The sequence below is a fragment of the Panthera tigris genome, chromosome A1, assembly GCF_018350195.1.
Source record: "Panthera tigris isolate Pti1 chromosome A1, P.tigris_Pti1_mat1.1, whole genome shotgun sequence".
Taxonomy (NCBI): Eukaryota; Metazoa; Chordata; class Mammalia; order Carnivora; family Felidae; genus Panthera; species Panthera tigris.
The window spans coordinates 155,988,049-156,008,266 of NC_056660.1; the positions used below are offsets into that span (position 1 = coordinate 155,988,049).

The 20,218-nt window shown below is 36.2% G+C and overlaps 1 protein-coding gene across 23 annotated transcripts in view; it reads right to left on the reverse strand.

Annotated features, from left to right (window-relative positions):
• MCTP1 (multiple C2 and transmembrane domain containing 1) overlaps window positions 1-20,218 on the reverse strand; it is a 535,596-nt gene that overhangs the window by 155,051 nt on the left and 360,327 nt on the right. For 20 of the 23 annotated variants that reach the window (XM_042990098.1, XM_042990113.1, XM_042990072.1 and 17 more), the window contains 4 exons: window positions 19,865-19,958; window positions 2,542-2,644; window positions 662-764; window positions 229-330 (listed from right to left, as the gene is read on the reverse strand). In XM_042990098.1, the coding sequence (XP_042846032.1) occupies window positions 229-330; window positions 662-764; window positions 2,542-2,644; window positions 19,865-19,958 (402 nt within the window). The remainder of the gene's footprint in view (window positions 1-228; window positions 331-661; window positions 765-2,541; window positions 2,645-19,864; window positions 19,959-20,218) is intronic. The other 3 variants (XM_042990107.1, XM_042990065.1, XM_042990189.1) reach the window with 1 other exon arrangement.

Sequence of the window (20,218 nt, forward strand, 5' to 3'; positions counted from 1 at the left end):
CTTCCATTTCTTACGCCGGCAGGCAGCGGCCGAAGCACAGCCGCAGTGGCAGCCGCCAACTATAACAGAAAGTGTGGGTGTGCCAGGCAGTGGCAGAAGCGTATTCTCCAGGATACATCAAGGTTTAGAGAAAATGAGGAATGACAGAAATTCTCTACAAATCAGGAACAAAAGCTTTCATGAAACTGAACTCTTTAGCAGTACAAAAAAGCCAAAGTTAAGACTTACAGCATTAAAAATCACATCTATTTCAAGATAGATGACCCCCTTTGTTGGCCCTGTCAGCTGCTTGTTTTTCAAGACGTAGGCTTTCTGTTCACCATTTTGAATCTGCGGGAAAAGGACATGACAGCCGTCTGTCTCGCGGTCTCCACTGAATACACTCCCTCAGTGACCTTTGACCCCCAGCTGCTGAAACTGACAGAGAACCCAAAACAACTGTGGCAATTCTGACAAGTACCTGTTCATTACCAGGATCAAGTCTGTCAGGAAAAATTAACTATCATGGGATTCAACATGGCCGTGAATTGAGTATGTTAAAATTTTTAGTGTTCTTATTACAGACCTTGGTTGAGAAATGACAGATACAGAGCTGAGGGTTTTTTTTTTTTTCCTTGAGCAAAAGCAACACAGAGCAGTGTGTCAGGTGAATAAAACTTACAGACAGCAATGGTATAGCAACTTTGCCCAGAAAGTCAGCACTTCGATCCCGATCTTCATCATAAACTGTCACTTCAAGAACTGAATGGATATCTTTAATGTTGCTGCATAATAAATACACATAAGAAGAAAAGACTTCATCAGTGGGGAACAAGAACAAAAATGCTTTTGAAAATTTAGATGGCTCCAGCTGATTTTGTGTGTATGTGTTTTTATGTATGCTATTTGCATATACACATATACAAGGTAGCTTGGTATCTGACAGAATTTCCCATAATGCACCTTAGTAGACTACAGTGATGGTTCTATTATCTGAAACTTTGAACACCACTGTAATTTCAAGTTATAATTTTTTAATGAAATATAATCTTCCATCTGGATGGGCGCAGAATAAGTTATTGTAAAAAAAAAAAACATCAATAAGTGGCACTGATGTTTTTGAGACTTTTCCCTCTAATTATTATCACAATAATTTCTACCTTCCTATTAACCCCATGTAAAACTTCAGTAAATTTGATATCAGCAAGAGTCACAGTATATTTTTCTTTTTTTGTAACAGTAGGACATCTTTTTGTTTACAGTTCTTAACAAAACTTCTGGTAGTTTTATAGTAAAAATTAACCAACACATAAAACAGAATGGAGAAAATGTAACATTGATAGCTTTTGTACCACCCCAGGATTTAGAAATTAAATAGTGTTCCATTATGTTCCACAGACAACGTATGTTAATAAACAACTGTGTGAGCTCTGCATTTTTGTTTCTGGAAAAATAAACCCCAATTGCTGACAGCATTGATTCTTTGATCAAACTGTTTACCAAGAAAACATGAATTAAGAGAAAACAAAAAAAATGAATATATTCATTACTGAAAGACTGCAACCACATGTGAGAAGAGGCTTTATCAGGGCACAATCAATTAATGGCTTTGATAATAATCAAACCTATTCATTCAATTATGCATTCCAGGGAAAAACACTCTCAACAACCTTCTTAGGAGTGCAAGTCTCCTGACCAGGCTTTCATCTCTTATAAAAATGTGGAATTCCTTAAAGATAAATTGGTCAGATAATTAAATCTGATTAGTTACTGGCTCTTAAGCTGAGACATTATAAGAAATTAATGAGGAATTTAGCAGTTTTCATATACAAGAAAATAAAACTATGTTAGAAAACTTTTAAGAAGTACTCTGTTTGGAGAGTTTTCCTTTGTTCAGAGTTCATTTCTAAAGCCCAGTTAAAAACATACACACACACACACACACACACACGCACACACACAACGAACTTAGGAGATACTATGGTGTAGATCGGCAGCTTTTTTAGCGTGTAGTCAAAAGATTTGTAAACTTTTTTTTTAAAAAAAAGAAAAATCAACCTAAATGGTGATCTGGTAACTAGGACAATACTTAATGTTCTTATTGTACTAAAATGCAATAAAACAAAACTAAAGCATCTCTGAATTCGAGACTGAATTGTTTGCTGATTTGAGCAATGGAACAAATAGAGCTTTGTCCTCCCTGGTGTCAGTGCATTTGGGGGGAATTTCAATAGAAAGCATAAAAGGAAGAAGCGGTATGGCAATTCAGTTAATGGGAGCAAAACCCTTAGTCAAATCATATAAAAATCTCAGTTTAAAAAAAAAATCTGTGAAAACACAGAAAAACAACATACGCTTTCCCCAGGCTTCGCTATCAGAAAGGTAGTGCAATTATGATATTCGGTGTTGCCAGCAAAGGCAGTCCAGATGTGCTGAGTTGTTAATCGGTCAAGAATAAACACACACACACACACACACACACACACATACACACACAAATATCTCAAAAATAAATATTATTAGCTCCAGTTTTGAAATGAGCTCAAGGTAATGATTACTTACAATGTGAAGATTTTGTTCCACTCAGGATTGAGATTTTTGTAGACGGTGTGTGTTAGCAGCCTATCATTGTTCAGTTCCACTACACAAAATGGGTCACTTTTGCCTATAAGAGATTTGGGGGGAACATTTTCAGTACAAATAGCACCCACAGTTCACAGGGTCATGATCACGACCACATCTCTTTTCTACAGAGTTTTATAAAAAACAAAAACTATTGTACAGTTTAAAAAATTTAAAAACAACATCAAAATACAGTTAGACATAACTGGATAATGTTAACAATTGTTGTGATTCAGAGCAATTTAGAACCTGAAAAAAGTGAAAGAGAGAAAATTATATAGCTGGTATTTCAATTTGCACTTTTTTTTAATACAAAAATAACACTACTGCCAATTATGAGAGAAGATGTGATGCCAGTTTATCCCTAAGTCAATTTGTATTTAATTCTATAATGATCCTTTGAAAGGCTCAACCTCTTCACTTTTATGCATATATTTTCCAACTCCTCTCATTAGTAACTTATAACAGAAACTCCTAAACAAGTTTATGTTGGGAAAACTGCTTTATTACAGAATTACTCCATTTTAATGTACCTTTAGATTCCCTCCTGAAATATCTATGGTATCACAAGAAGGTAAATTAGACCCTCTGAGGCAGAAGAAATTCTGCCATTTGAATCCTAACCGCTCAACCAGTCTGCATGTTAAAGAGCAGTATTTTTTTCCTGTCCGCTGAGAGTAAAGAATTTGGGAGTTATCATCTGTTTACAGGGACTCTGTTCTGCCATAGTCAAATCTTGTCCATTTGGCAATTATATTGTGTGATATCCTCAATATTTCGTAATGTCATGTGAGGTATTATAAGAACCCCATAAAGTCAGAGGCTCTTTGGGGCAGCATTAATGATATTAGTGCAGCATGTAATTTGTTTGATACCTTATACAAATGACAATGAAATCAATATTTAGACAAAGCTGTCCAGAGGTCATATCTTTTAAACTACAATATTGATTTAGACTACAGAAGAGGTTAATGTGCATATTATTAACTTTAATGATAAAGAATAATTGTTTTAGATGCATTGTGAATTGTAGTCACTGTAGTTTACACTTCTGTGAAAGCTTAAATATCATTGAAGATTTTCAATTAAATTTTAATAGGAAGGAATTCATTAGCTATCAGGGACAGATAAGCTATGTGTTCCCTCACAGCAGTGTATTTACTTTCCATATTGTAATTCTTAAAGCGAGCTGTACCAACTTTGACTCACCTTTAATTGAACGTATTAGTTTTATATTAAAAAAAGAGATTAAATATATGTGTGTTATTTCAGCGGCCTCATATACCCCAGGTTGATTGCATACTTTAACAGCATGGTAGTCTTTTCAATTTTTGGTCATAGGAACAATTTTGACTGAAGAGTAGAGACTAGAAAGCCTTTGAGGACTGGTAGAATTTTTATCTCTGCCTTAGGATCTGTATTATCCTTTTTCATACACAACGTGGAAAAGAGAATTCAAAAAAGAACAGTTTGTTCATTAAAACACAGTGCAATAGGTTTTATACGCCACATCCACAATTTTATTTTCCTCCGTGAATTCAAGTATAAGCATAAAAAGTAGATTTGAACAATTTCTAAAACCTCACTTCTTTTCACGTAGCTTTGTGCTGGGCACTATAGTGTGCACAAAAGAAGAGGACATAAACCACCACCTCAAATAATTTATAAAAGGGTGGGACGGAGAAAACACCTATCTGTAATGATCAGAGAGAAAATTAAGGCCATATTTAATAGAATTCAATGTCAAAAGAGTAATTATGTTACTATCACTTTAGATAGAACTTTAGATTAAGTGATAAGTGTTGGTAACTTTTACTTAAAAGCTAAGCGTAATGTTCACACTCTTCCTGGAACCTCCTTTTAATCTTTCTCATATATGTGTACATTCATGTAAATCTTGATTTAGTAAAAAAAAAAAATAACAGAAAAGAAAAAGAAAAAAGAAAAAAAAGACTACATAAAGAGAGCACTTATTGGCATTTTTGTTTCCTTATTTTCACTTGCTTTATTTCAGTTACTATTATATTTCAATTGACTTGGTTTTACTTGCCCTCAAGTGATCAACAATGTGTAAGAGATTCAGTCAAAGGTGCACCACTTTTTCAATTGCAAAACACAAGAACAAACTTCAGAGACCAATATCTATTGGGGGAAAAATTACTTTAAACTTCTATCAGCAGAAGATGAAAATCCTCCCTTGATTTTTTTTTTTTTTCCTACAGGAATTATATTCAATGGTGTAAGAGGCTTTCAACCCCATGGAAAGTCTCTGAACTCACCACCTTCTTTGTTACTCTATCTGTATTTGCTGACAAAAGATATGGAGTCTTAAAGAAACAAAATCTGTTCTTAATGATTAACTCTTTCCATATCTTGTTAAGAAACGAATACATTTATCAAACCCTATGCCCACGAGGCAGTGTCCATCCTTATTTTCTTACCATTTACTTGATTATTTTTCAAGACCATTCCTAGAGAAAACTGATGTCCTCTGTCTACCACTCATTCTCTCAGTCATTGTTTTCTATTAGAATGAAGATGTTAAAGCCCTGGAGACAATGCTGCACCAAAAATAGTGTGAGAACCCTCTGAAGCCACTTCTCAGTCATTTTGCTGGACTAAATTCCAGTGGCATCCATCATTGGCAAAAATATTCACTCATATGTACCTGCTTATAACTTGAAATGGGTAAGCAATGTAATTTTTAAGAGACCATATTAGACACTGTACCAAATGGAATGGCGCTTACGTAAAAAAAAAAAAAAAAAAAAAAAAAAAAAAAGAGCCTTTCACCTCAGACCAAACTACTATTTAACATAGCTTTAATTAAATGTATTTAAGCCTAAGTCACTAGGCAAGACCTTTCCCAATAACTGTGTTGTATCTTAGTAGTCGGCCACACACATGCGAAGAGCTGGCTAATGTTTTGACTACAGATTCATTCACTCAACAAATAATTATTACTTACCATGTACCAGGCAGTGTTCTATGTGTTGAGAATGCAGAGGTGCATAAAATAATAATAATAATCCTGACCTCATGGTGGTTACATTGAGGAAAAAGATAGACAATGCATACACACATTTTATGGTACTTTAGAAGGTGATAAGTGCTATAGAGAAAAACATCGGGAGGACAATGAGGAGTGCTTGTATATATGTGCAATTTTTAAAAGGACTGTCAGAGAAGGTCTCACTGAAAAAGTTCCGCATGGGCAGAAAGAAACGAAAGAGGCAAGGGAGTGAGCTTTGGGCTACCTAGAACAACAACAGATTGTGGAAAGGTCAGAGAAATAGCTGTGCCTGGTGTTTCTAGGAATATCCAAGAAACCAATGTGACTGAAGGAATAGACTGGGAGAGGGGGACAGTATTCGATGAGGTATGGGGAGGGTGGCAGGTCTCTTTAGAATACGTTTCCTCTACAAGTGCTAGGGGAAGCTTTTGGAGATATTTGATCTGATGGCTGCTATTTGGAGAGTAAGGTGGAGAGAAGCCAATGGAGGAGGTAGCAGAAGAGTGAGGAGGATACTGTGATACTGCAGGGGATGGAAAGTGATTGGATTCTGAATGTATTTTGAAGGTAGAACCAACAGGGCTTGAAGATACCAAAAGTAAACAATCTACCATGCCTGATACTGTTATTGGCTGATGAGAAACGATTTATTGAGCTTAGCTAAGTCAGTCTTTTTTCCCAAGGACTAGAAGCATTCAACAAAGTGCTCAGGGTAGCTTTCTCTGGAATCTGGTAAAGGGGAAAATTTACGTAAGGAGAGAGCAGCCAATTTTATATTTAACTTCTCTTCAACTTTTCCTTCTAAAAAGTTATGTTTTTACAGTTATCAGTAACGGATGCCAACATCAGGTCTTTACACACTGTTATTTTCGACTAATTTAGAAAGTATCCTTCTGCCACTGCATGATTCAAGGGTAATTAAAAATTAACAGCAATTTCAACCAAAATAATAGTAAACGTACAATATCAAATTCTATAAACTTACCACTAAAAAGCATTCACCATAGTTTTATTTTAAAGAAGTGGCTACACATAGTTAATGTGCTTATCCGGCTTGCTAAATGATGCTTTAAATGACTGGCTTTTCAGTTTCTAAATTTTGCAGCCTTGATTATGTGCCACTTAAACAACTGAAAACAATCACAGAAATACCAGTGATGGACCTAACCATTAATTATCTCCTTAATTATTCCTTCTTTTCATCCTTTTATCGTTCCAGTTAGACCCCGTGATATGCTGCTTTGCTTGTTGAGAGTATCTGAGGAGAGGGATTGACTACAGGAAGCAGTGTTGATGTCTATTAAGAACACGGTATTCTGTAAAGCCCTAGAGAGTGATGCAAAGATGCTGCTTGTAATGATTTCATTCAATACTGTATGGCTACAAGTGCAAGAAATTAAGGCAGCATGCAAAGTTGAACTTTGTCTCTGATTATTTTGGGCTATTTAAACAGCCTAAATGTATGAGAACAGATTACATAATCGCTCATCTCCCTCTTATTCTAGTCATAAGGCTAAAGCTGACCTGTGGGTACCAACTGGTTTTCCCTTAACGTTCACTGTTTTGGCTAAAAAGCGCCTATCCTCTCCTTTGCAGGGCAGGTAAATGGAGATATGGGTTTGGATGCAAGATAGAAATTGCTGCCTTTGGCGGGGACTTGAGCAGTGGGGTTGATTGCATTAACCACCATGACTGCTAACAGAGAGTCTTAGCCTTGCTTGAGAACATTGCAATTTTCCATGTTGACAATCTTCTAGAGAGAAATAGGAATACCTTTTGAAGCACTCATTACTTATTGAATGCCTGCTCTTCTCACCTCAGAATTATAAGTATGATTAAGACATAGTCCAGCACTCAGGGCACGCACAATTTAGTGGGCATGATAGGCATGTAAATACACAATTATAATGCAGGATTGCAAGTGCTGTAATAAAGGTAAGTGAAGGGTGCAATGGAAGCAATGAGAAAGAAGCATATCATTCTCTAACTCTAGAACAGGAAGGGCTGAGGAGGCGAAGACTTCCTCAGTGGATGAGCTGACCCTGGTGATCTATGGTGATGACGCATCTCTATCACCAACAATTTTAGAAGGACAATTACCTAAAAAAAAAGACTTTAACAATTTATGACAAGCAATGTTTAGCTTAAATTTATTTCATTATCCTTTTGATAGGGTCTCTACAACACAAAAACTTAAAAACATGTTATGTAATGACTATAAAGTAGATACTTAAAAATACTGGGCTAGGACTAATGCATTTGTCCATAATCTAGTTAAATACGAGGGGCTATTTTTTTCCCCTATGGATTTTTATAGGGGGAAAAAAATCTCCCGCGGGAATGAGAATTGGAGGTTCTTCTATCTTAACTCAAAAATAAATCTATAACAAATTTTAAAGCATATGCTCTAATACCTAAGTTCTTCTGGTGAAAAGCCATTCCCACCACAGTAAAAACAGATGTCAGAATTGTCTCCAATGGGCATCTTTTCTGGCAATCTTCAAAACAGCACTGAGGAATAAATAGGATGCAGTGACTGGCTAATTCTCTCTCACTCTTAGCTCTTGCTCTTTGAGGTCACAACACTGACATATTTATAAAGAACTGTGGGAAAGTCTGCACCACCCCTGCTTGCTTGTTACCTGTTATGTGGGCAAGTGGACGACTTCAGTTTGTGCAAACTACTGGTTTGAGCATTGAAGTCACTCAAAAGATACTGAGAGATATTCTTGCTCCCAGAATAGAAAGTTAATCCTGATCCATCAGTGGTGGGCTTTGTCCAGGGTCATTTTGCTGCTGACAAGCAGCACAGTTTGCTGGATGTGATGTGTTATAGAAATGTGTGTGTAGGGGGGCTACGCAGTGACCACCTCTTTGTTGCCCTGTCTCTGAAAACACAGAAGGCTTTCAATAGCATGGAAAGCAATTCATATCCATTGGGGCCTTTTATTTGGGGCCTACCTTGCACAAATTAAGCTCCTTGGTTTAATTTCCTCAGGTGTCACAGTTTGAAGTGGCTCTACTTTAATCTTTTTAAAAAACTTATAATCATGGTTGCCCTCTGTCCTTTCCACAAACTGGAATTTCAATCATAACATATAACAATGTTCTACATACATGAGGGAATTGCACAGGGTCCAGCAAAACAAAAAAACAATGTATGTCGGATATATCTTGCAATCCCTCCCTTATCACTGGAGATGGGGGTTTGACCTTTGCTTTTTTCATCAACTGACCTAAACATAGTTTAAACGTATGATTGGTAGAAATACATTAACTGAACTCCTCACTAGGTTCCCAATGGGTCTGATTCTGGGACCGAGTAATGATAATTGGACTTCTCTTTCCTCACGAAGTCATGACGCAGGTTTCCTTGTGTCAGGAAAACCAGCCCCCTACAATTGTGGCTCTCAGCCCATTAGATGTAGTGCATCTTTTTTCATATTGAAGATTTTGTAATGCCTTCCTTACTACTTTGAAATTAAACTGACCCAATCATGATTTCAAGATTTCATATAATGTATTAATGCCATGATAAAGGAGCACTAAATAGAAAGTTGTTTATAATAAAACCATGTGTTTTTTTTTTATTCAACAAATATTTATTGAGGGCCTACGATATGCCAGAACGTACAAACACAAAAAGGAAAGGTCCCTGCTCTCCTGGAGTCTGTTTGTGGTGGGGAGGGAGGAAAAAGAGACTAAATACTGAACACAATTAACAAGTATATTTTATGTTAGAGAGTGATACGGGTTAATGTAAATAGAACAAAATAGAGCAGGAAAAAGGATTTGAAGAATGCCGAGAAGGGGCACAGTTTATAAATTTAATTAGTGTGGTTGGAGTAGTCCTCATTGAGGAGGCGAGATGTGAGCAATGAACTGAAGAAAGTGATGGAGTAGTCAAATGGCTACCTGGAGATAAAGGTCCCAGGCAGAGGCAAGAGCTAGAGCAAAGGCTTGGTGTGCTCAAGCACCCTGATGGTGGGGCGCAGTGAGCAATGGGAAAAGTTGTAGAACATGTCAGGGAAGTAATGAAGGGCTGTGGAGGCAATCCTAAGGTCTTTGGTGTTTGCAGTATAAAATGGCAGCCATTTGTAAGACTTGCGTAAATAATATGTATTTCAGAATGTAATCTAGGCTCAGATAATCATGAAACAGACTTAAAACCTATGTCCATGTCTATATGTAATCATGCGGCACATAGGACAATTTTCACTACTTAAAATCGTCTAATACTTTGTAGGATATTTAACATCCGCAACCTACTCCCACCAAATACTAGCAGTGCTCCCTAACCAATGTGGCAATTCCATTCTCCCATAAAGCTCTAAAATGCTCAAGGGGGCAACACTGCCCTCCTCTAAACGAGAATCACTGCCCTACAGCAACAGTTCTTAAACATTTTGGTCTTTAGGTACCCTTAAAATTTTTTTTTTATTTTTTAATGTTTGTTTATTTTTCAGAGAGAGAGAGAAAGAGAGAGTAAACGGGGAGGGGCAGAGAGAGAGGGAGACACAGAATCCAAAGCAGGCTCCAAGCGGTCAGCACAGAGCCAGATGTGGGGCTTGAACTCACAAACCGAGAGATCATGACCTGAGCTAAAGTCAGATCCTTAACCTAATGAGCCACCCAGGTGTCACAGGTACTCTTAAAAATTTTTGAAGGAGGGACACTGAGTGGCTCAGTGGGTTAAGTGGCCAACTTTGGCTCACATCATGATCTCACAGTTTGTGGGCCTGCACCCCATGTCAGGCCCTCTGCTGTCAGTGCAGACCCCGCTTTGGATCCTCTGTCCCTCTCTCTCTGCCTCTCTCCTGCTCATGCTCTCTCAAAATTAAATAAAACATTAAAAAAAATTTTTTTGAGGACATCAAAAAACTTTTCTCTATATAAATCATATCTATCAGTTCACCATTTTAGACATTAAAAATGAGAGCATGTACAACTATCATTCATTTGAAAATGATACAATAAATCTATGACATGTTAACATCAGAGCAGTCAAAAATATAACCTTTGAAAAAGTTCATTGTCCACTCATGAGAGAAAGAGTGAAAAAGACAATAACATCTTAGTATTATTATGGAAATAGTTTTGACTTTAAAGATCTCTGAAAAGTCTTAGGGTTTCCTGGAAGCTCCTGGGCCACACACACTTTGAGAACCATGACAAAGAGCAATGGAAACAGAGCACAATGTAAATACGAATTTATTTCCCTTGGGATCTAGAATTAGATGCAAAAGAATATTTATAGTATTATGTGTAACAAGATGCATGCTTGAGTCCCAAAATTGAACCATCTTGGTATATGCTGGGAAGCTTGAAATTTAAGACAGAAGAACAAGAAATAAAATGAGACAGATAAGAAACTGGAAAAGAAAGAAAAGAGAGACTATGGGATCTATAAAATGAGAGGAGGCTATGAAAAAATTATGTCTCAGCTTTTGAGCGTTTACATAAATTGTGGTTAAAACATTTAAAAATTTTATTTCAATTAATATTTAATATAGAAACTCTATGCAAGTGACTGGTTACAAGATTGGAAACACAAAAGTTCTTTGTCCAAAGATATAAGTGTTAATATTAGAAGCTCTTTTGTTTTGGTAAGTTCCTATAGATACTTTAGGACCTACAGTAATTATATATTTAATTAGACTCCCCATAGAAACGTGTCAGGTTCCAGATAATCTTCCTTATAAGTAAATTCGTTAGCTGGTAAGATACTTTGCAGTAGAATAAAATTCTTTAGACTGAAAAAACGAAGTACTCTACTGGGTGATTAAATATATAAATATTAGGCAATAAATAAATAAATAAATAAATACTAGGCAATAAAACTGAAAACTGTCATCTATCAAGCCTTTGTCTTTAAAATCATATCTTTGTCTTTTTATTTCTTTTATACAAAATATCTACTCATTCAAGAGTCTGTTACTCATCTTAGTACCTATTACAGGATCTCTGATTCTGAGGGCTGGGAAAAATGCCTCAGAGGCCAAGTTCGAATAGCTCACCAGGGACTTGAATCCTCTCTACAACCAGGCAATCCGATAGGCTCTGGTTTCAGTGATGGGGCAATCACTACCTCCACAGGACTATTCTGGTATGTATATTTGGCAATTACAATTTTGGGGAAGTGCTTCTTTACAGCGCACACAAAATTACGTCTCGGTCACATTTGCCTATTTTATGATTTGCCCTCTGTGGTCATTTTTAAGTTAAAATGAAATAATGGGTGCAAAGGGAGGGTATAGCAACTGTCACTTCAAGTATCTGATCATTACCCACCCTCCTGCACTATTAATGTGGATGGCTTGCTGAGCATCTATTCTAACTTTTGGTGTCTCTTCCTAAACGAGACAGGCTGTAAAGGCCAAAATCACATTTTTAGACTCCCTTGCAGCTAGGGTTGCAGATGTGTGTTTGGCCAACCCAATCAGATGTACTTGCCTAAGATTTCATATTAGTATTCAGTTAACTGAGAGTGTGTGGAGCGCATTTTGCTGCTGCAGACTGCAAGCAGAAGTAGCATAATTAATTGTCACACTGTCTTCTCCACATGCCAATGTGGACACTTGCTTAATTAACCCCTCCACATCTCAGTTTTCTAATTTGTAAAGTGGGCATAACAACAGCAACTAATTAGGTTGTTGTGAGATTGTGATAACCCTTTTTCCAAGCTGAGGGTAGTGTATGACATGTGTTAAGGGCTCCATTAATGTAAGTTGCCACTATTTTTATTATTATTATGATCATTTCCCTGGAGCTATTCTCAACTGACTTGATTTTAAAACACCAGATATCTCCATCGAGAATAAATTCTGCTTTGTCACTGTCTTTGTTTAAAGAATAGCTTCTAACGCTGAATTCATACCCCAGTGTGTCTTGAGGAGTCCATAGGTATTCTGGACATTCCCCTTTGATTCAACATAACCAATTTGTATACTGTGAAACAATGTAACAAAATTTATATATGTATTATTCACACTCACAGAGCTTAACCTCAATTCAAACCCTACATTTTTTTCTATATTTTCTACTGTTAGTGCAGGACATCACCGTTTTGTATCCCAGTAAGTCTTTTTAATTATACTCTTTAATGCTCGCCTTGTTGAACTAACCCTATTATTTTGAACTAAATTATTACACATATATATGAATATATGAATATGCATGTTTATATTATGTGTAAGTACCATCATATTATGTAAATATTTAAAATCTAAGTATATAATATATACATATAGTATAAACATATAACATGTGCATATAGTATATAGTTAACTATCCCTCTCAGCAAGTTTGATAAGGAAGCCCTCAATTGCCTCATCAAAGTCACTAGTAAATAGGTTGAACATGTTAGACCAAGAACGGAGCCCTGTATTCCTCCATTTGGCACACCCATTGACATCAATCCTTTATAACAATCACTTTTTGGGTGTGGCCATTCAATCATTTATGCACCTAACTTTACTATCATATAGCCCAAATATTCCTATGGTAAGATTTTTTTCCCCCAAAATCTAGTTAAATCCAGATCTTCTCTGTTTGCACCAGTCTCCTAGTCCGTCATCCCAGGAAATGTATTTCTTATTCACACAACTATGTCATAACAAAAAAATTAAAAAAAAACGTTTAATTTTAAACAATGATTCTAGCATCTGAAAGCATTTCTTCAAGCACCGAATGGAAGCTAGCCATCCAAGCCAGATCACCAATTATCTATTTCTTTGCTCAAAGGATCATTTTGTAATCTTACTTCCACAGAACACAATTAATTACTTTATAGTATTTCTTTTCCCCTCATTTCCCATTGATAGTGGGACCACCACTTTCTCAGCCCATAGTCCTTCACCTCTAGAGCATATCAAACCCAATTATTAATCTCTTTTGTCATCCCACCTATTCTTCCAGAGCAGTATCTTCTGACCATGTGACCTGCATATGAATCACACATGAGTTCTGCAATTCCTTGTAAAACACTAGTTCAGACTCAGCCTCACTAGCCCTTGTGTTACATTATCATTTTGATTCCTCTTCTCACAAATATTTAATATTAACTGTTTGGTTTTAGAAAAACACTTTTGCATTTCTAAAATTAGAATATGATTTAGTTTTGTAAAAATGCAAGCACTAAAAGGAAACAACTTTTATTTCTATGTAAGCTATGTTGACATAAATGAATGAAAGGGGGAAAAAAAGAATGAAAAGCAATGATTTGCTTTTTCTTCTTGTGATGCCTTCTTTTGTTTAATTTCATCCTTAAGGAAGATATTTATATAGTGTTAGGACATTTAACATGTATGTATGTAATGTCATTTTCTAAACTAGGCGTATTATAATGATAAGATTGTCAGGTGTTGGGTATTTTTGATGCATTATAAATTGGATGACGTTTCTTTTCAAACTCTACTATCTGCTTAATAATCTTCTATAAGCTTAATTCTTAAAAAGCAAATAGGGACCTCATTAGGTTATATAATGGAAATAAAGCATACTTTGCTTGGGAAATTTTCAAAACATTTTGTGTAAAACCTAGGTATTTTTGTTTCAAGCAATCAATATAATTTTAAGATTTAAAGATGGCAAAAGTTAAAATTAAGAATGACATCCATACATAAGCCACTTTTATTTGGTAAATGATTTCACCCTTGCTAATTCACAAATAGGAAAGACTTCCTCCATAAGCTATATGATACTGTCAAAGGAGCTATGTACCATTTAAAGGAGATCTATTTTCTCATCTTCCTAACAGGTTTTAAGTAATGATCATAAAATCTAAGGCTGCATTTATCAGATACCATCAACATTAATAAATATGATGATATAATTAAAGGCACATGCTATTAAACATTCAAACTGCTATAGTTCTATAAAAGAAGACATATACCCACTTCTTCCAGTAGAACTCTTGTATTCTGAGGTCCACTCAAGCAACAACTGAATATATCTTATGCAATTTGCTTGGGTAACCCACAAAAAGTTAATTTTTTTTAAAAGGACAATATCTTATCTACGTTATATATATGTGCTTGGCATTTCTCCAACTGTATATAAAACTTTGAAAGAACAGACTCGCCTTTTTCTGTACAACTACCTTTTCATTTTCTTTCTCTGAATAGACCCATAATGTTCAGGGAAAATACCAAGAATAATAAATCCAAATCTCTATATAAAATATACCTTCATGACATACTCAAGCTGGAAATCACAGGAACCAATAAAAATGCAGGCAGCCTACTGATAATGAGGTCAGAAATACAAATAAATTTACTTTTAATGAAGACTGGAAGCACAGTAATCAAAGTGTTAAAATTCATTTCATGCATATCTCATTTGCTTCTTAGCTGATATTTACCACGCAATTCTGTGAGAAAGTAGAGGCCTAAGATGCTCCAGATAAATGGCTCAATTAATTGTACAGAGGTAGACCTCTTTGAGCTGAGCCAGAGCTGTGAGCTCTTTATTAAAAGCACTATTCTGTAGCCCATAACCTTGTTCCTTGACTCCTCTCTGGTTTCCAATTTAAACAAGTCCCCATGCGGCCTGCTCTAAAGGGCTTTGTCTCCCTGTCATTGTTAAGAGAGCTGAGGCATCCTGGAAGTGTGAAATCAGACCTCATGAGTTGAACGGTTCCCCAGGGAACGCCGGACTGCGCAGAAGGTCAAAGTCATGGGCCGGACCATCTAAAAGTGTCTGATCGCCGGTCTGTGACACAGCAAGGTTGGGGGGGGGGGGTGGCGCTAGACTGAAGAGGACTGAAATTGAACACATCTTAATTAAAGCCCACAGACAGCAAAACAAAATGTTTTCTAGGCAGCCTGTCAAATGGGGCTTAAATTTAGCTCTGCTAATGAATCTGAGCTGCTAACTGTTATTTCTTAAGATAATAAGACTCTCACGGAAGCTGATAAAAAAAACTGTAGCATGTCTTTTTCTGCTGTTTTGTTACTTAAATATTTTTCAACAATGAAGACAGTTTTCCTAAAGAAAAACATGGGAAAAGTCTATGCAAATAAAAGGGTAGTAAACATCTCCCTTAATAACTGGTAGGTTTCCAGACTATGGGGCTGGTGAGTCATAGGTCTTTATGTGTAGCCTTGTTTTAGAAAAAGATATGCTCATTTGATGGGATTGTTTCAGTGACAGATTATGTTAATTGTAAAATCCTCTCCCTCTCTTCCTTTTTTCTCTCCCTCTCCCTCTATTGTTTCCTGAAAGAGATGGTGCATTAATTTGAGAGATCAATTCACCTGGGGTGGAGAAGTTTTATATTAGTGTTCCTTTTAATACAGTGAAAAGGTAGGGCATCTGTTGAAAGGGTTTCGCAGTTCCCCCATATCACTGTTTCTGAACCTGAGTGGCTGATATCCCTGGGGAGGCTGTGACCTCTTCCTCGGAACTCAAAAAAACAACCCAGGGGAAAATGCAGGGGAGGGGCTGAAGAGAAGAACCCTTTTCTCTTTCTTCTCTTAGAACTTGAAAGAACCAATAGGCCAGGTCTAAATACTCTGTGAAGAAAGCCTCACTCGATATAGAAGACTTTAAATGTTCTGTTGAAAGCAGAAATTAGGCCCCATCCAACGAAGAGGGTAATTAGAAGCTAGGAAAGACAAACTCCAACACGAACTGTTTCCCACCACCTTAAAAAAAATCCCACCCCCCTGCCCCGGCTGGAGGTCTTTCCCCCCTCACAAACTGTCCAGTTTTAAGGAATACTTGATTTAGCAGCAGAATTTTCCCCAGTGAACGCAGGGCCAGTGTCTAGGTTTTGCTTTGATGGTACAGAAAGACATTCACCTTTTCACTGTTTAGTTGAAAGGTAAGTAAGTTGTACTGCAAAGTATTTTTCACTTAATCAAACTTTTTCCCTCACGAAGAATTTAGCTGATCAACTTTGAAAACCAGAGTGCCACTTTCTCAGGCTGTGAAAGGCTGCCCACAATTTGACTGAAATTTCAATCCACTCTTGTGCCTTGCTCAATGCATGTGTATGTGTGGGAGTTGTAAATTGAGGCCTTAACCACCAGAGTTAATCTCTTTTTTAAATCTGTATTAACCTTAATGATTTGAAGTGCACTGTCCAACACTGGGCTATTGAGACTGAAGAAAAAACTACCCTCAACTATCAACAGTTTATTAGGGGCTTAACTGAAGTGACCCTACTGTAGGAGTGTTCAGCTGAACAAGGCTATAGGCTTTTTGTGGAAAGGGAAAGAATTGAGGGTTTCATTAAAAAGTAATTTGTGCTTTGTACTCACTCATTCAAAGAGAGTCTCAATTGCTCTTTATTCACACAGAGTTAATACAGTATCACAATGTTACTCAATGAATGTGTTGTAACAAAAGAAAAATTTTACATTTTGAAAGGAAAAAATTCTTTGTAACTGCAGTAAGATTGATGGCTACTTAAAAGATTATGGAATCTCTTTTTCCCCCCGGGCCCATGTTAAATGATGGAATACTGTAATTTAAATTTTTTTTTGCTTGAACTATGGAAGTTTGACTTTACATTCTGATCGTTAAACATATTTTAAAAGTAGAGCCAAGTTGGTCAAATATACGTTTGTCTTGTTAGACTTGCCAGAAAAAAGTGTTCTGATGCCAACTAAGTATCTTATAATAATAGCCTCATTTATACCAGGTCAGAAAATACTCTTTGTTGAGCTCAGAGAGCGATCAGTGATTTAAAATCTCCCCTCTCCATCCACAACACTCCTAAATGGATGCTAATTTGAGGATCTGAAGACAGCATCATTGACTCAATGTCTGTTTTTCAAATCGTTGCTGAATATCTTGTAGAGCCTGACTGTGATTATCACTAGGATGTACAGCAGATTTTTCAAGTTCTTCTCTGAACAAGTAAAAAAGCAAGTATACAAAGAGCTTATTTGTGCTCCAGATTTAATGGCAAAGACCAGGGAGGATCAGTTTACCCATAAGTATTTATCCTTTCCAGAAGTAAAGATTATTTTTAAAGTTGGTAGTATATTCCGACCTTTCTCACTTAAATATGTGGTCCTCAGTTTCTGCCACCATCACAAATGTCATAAAGACCACAAAAGGTCCAAGAGTGAGCAAGGTCAAAGACTGAATTATCCTCTTGCCCCTGAATAGTTCAACATCTCTCTTGTTCAATTCAGAGCACATTAGATTATAAGGTCAGTGTGGAATGAGGAATCATTAGATTTATATCCTAAAACTGGAGGGAAAATAATGGAGAATCTGTTATTTAGTATTCCCCAAATTAAAGTTCATTTTACCAGATCAAAATTATGTCTCACTGAATCCCTAGGGAAAAGGCTATTGTTATTCACATTAATTTACATAGAACCATTAGGAAAGAAATATATCTATTTTTTACAGCTTTGAAAGAACATGTACTTTAACTTCCATAGTGGCGTATAGGCCAAGTGGGTTAACATAGTTTGCATATTCATGGAGTTTTAAAAGCAATGACAGCTTCTCTCCAAGAGAAGCAAACTTAAATAATTACATTCAACTTGTGTAATGGGCAGGTGTCTAAGCTTTTGAAGTAAATGAGACTGGAATATTTTTTATAAGAAATTAGTGTGCCCCCTATAAATGTTCAGTAATAATTCTTAGCACTAAGGTGCCCACTGAGATACTGATTATTTTAGGCATTTCTCCCTGTCTTCAGAGGTTTTCAGCTCAACACTGGGGGCTCCCCTGCCATACAGAAAATCCTGAGGAAAATTGAAGGTGTCTCCCATGATGGTGAATGTCACTGCCACGAATTCCTGAATTTATCTGCTGCTGGGAATCAGAGGTTAGGTGTAACCTCTGTAGTGTAAAAGCAATACTGAGTTCCTATTCCAGTCTTTAAGTTAACGTCCAAAGTGAACAAAAAAAGAGCAATCATTCACTGTTGACTGCTGGTTCTAATAATAAATGCAACATGAAAAAAGAAAAGAAAATGAAATACATTATGTCCAGATTAATTTGAATATAACCACATCATAAATAAAAAAGAAAATGAATAAATTTAGCATTCACTAATTGTTTAGTAGGAGGAACCAAGTGGGCATACTTGCAAAAAGATTACAAATTACTCTCTCTCCCACTATTTTCAAGTACACCTGTCTTGAAAGAATATTTGACAGTTGTTATTATCTTCTTGGTTACAAATGAGTGGATAATCACCTGTTTAAAGAAACTGTAAACTCTCAACATTTTTATTTTTATCACACAATAAAGTCACTCGACACTATGCAAATATTAAAATTTTAAAAATATTGCCATTTTGGAGCAGGCATCTGCTATTTTAGTTTTAAGGCATATGATCTTTTAATTTGGTTTTGATTCTGTTCTGTTTAGATTTGATGAATTAAAGAAGGGTACCAACAATCATGTAATGGATTTACAAGCTCTTAGATGGTAGGAAAAGAGCATTTCTCCCCTTCAGGTAAGTCTGCTACCTTATTAGGATCAACTTGCTGAACATTCACAATGGTAAGCACATTTCTACAACTTATTAAGAGGATGCTTTCTTTCAGGAATAGCAAAATTTACACAAAAATTGTTCAAGATGGATAACAAATCTTGAGACAGACAACTTGAGGAATGGAATAATATTCCCCAAAACCTATGAAATTCAAGAGTAAATGAATGATCACATAATTGCAAATTTAAAACAACAATTTAATTCTGGAAATTGATGAAATAATAATCATTAGTCAATTATTAATATATCACAGGAACAGCAGTATCTAAATTAGGAAGCTTCAAGAAATAAGACTTCAGTGTTTTTACAGGCCCATTTCTTTGTTAAAAAAAGTGGAACAAGGTAGACGCTTAGTGTAGATCCAGAATTATCTCTGGGATGTGCTAAGGAATTTGAACAACAAAAAGAGTGATTCTGCCCGAGAGAAGGAGATGTAGCATAACTCCAAGGTGCTGAAATGATGAAACCTGGAAGAAATATTCCCACTAATGTCTGGCAAACTGTGGAGAAGGCAATGATTCAAAAGTCATTTATTGTTTATTTTTTAATACATTACACTTCTTTCAAAAAGCAGGGACACTATAAAAACTGGGTGGTTGGCAAATCCTATAAGATCAAACCTGAAACTTTGTATTTATATTATTTACTTTGATGATCCAGTCAGGTGAAATGAGTTCAGTCATTAAATGGTGTGAACCTTGCATGCTGCTTGATATATATATTTATATATATGTACATATATAAATAAATATAGGCACTAGGAGAATTGCCTCATTTCTTACCTGTGACGTCGGCGACCATTAACCCTTCTGCTCTGATCACTTTCACCTGGAGAAATCCCACATCTTTCAGGTTGTGAAATATTCGCAATGGGCTCTGAAAGACCCCAACATCGATATTAGGAAAGAGAGGTCCTAGCGGGTCTCAAAGAGTGTGCTGAGAAAACACTAAGTTTTATGATTGATCTCAGGATGCTGCTTAAGTGATTCAAAGGGATATTTGTGTTTCTTCAGTACAGAGTATTGTCCACCATCATTAATGAGTACATATGCATAGGCACACATATGTATCTACATAGGTAATTATTGCTCTACAAGACTTTTTGAAAGAATAAAAAATACCACATGCCTTCCCCA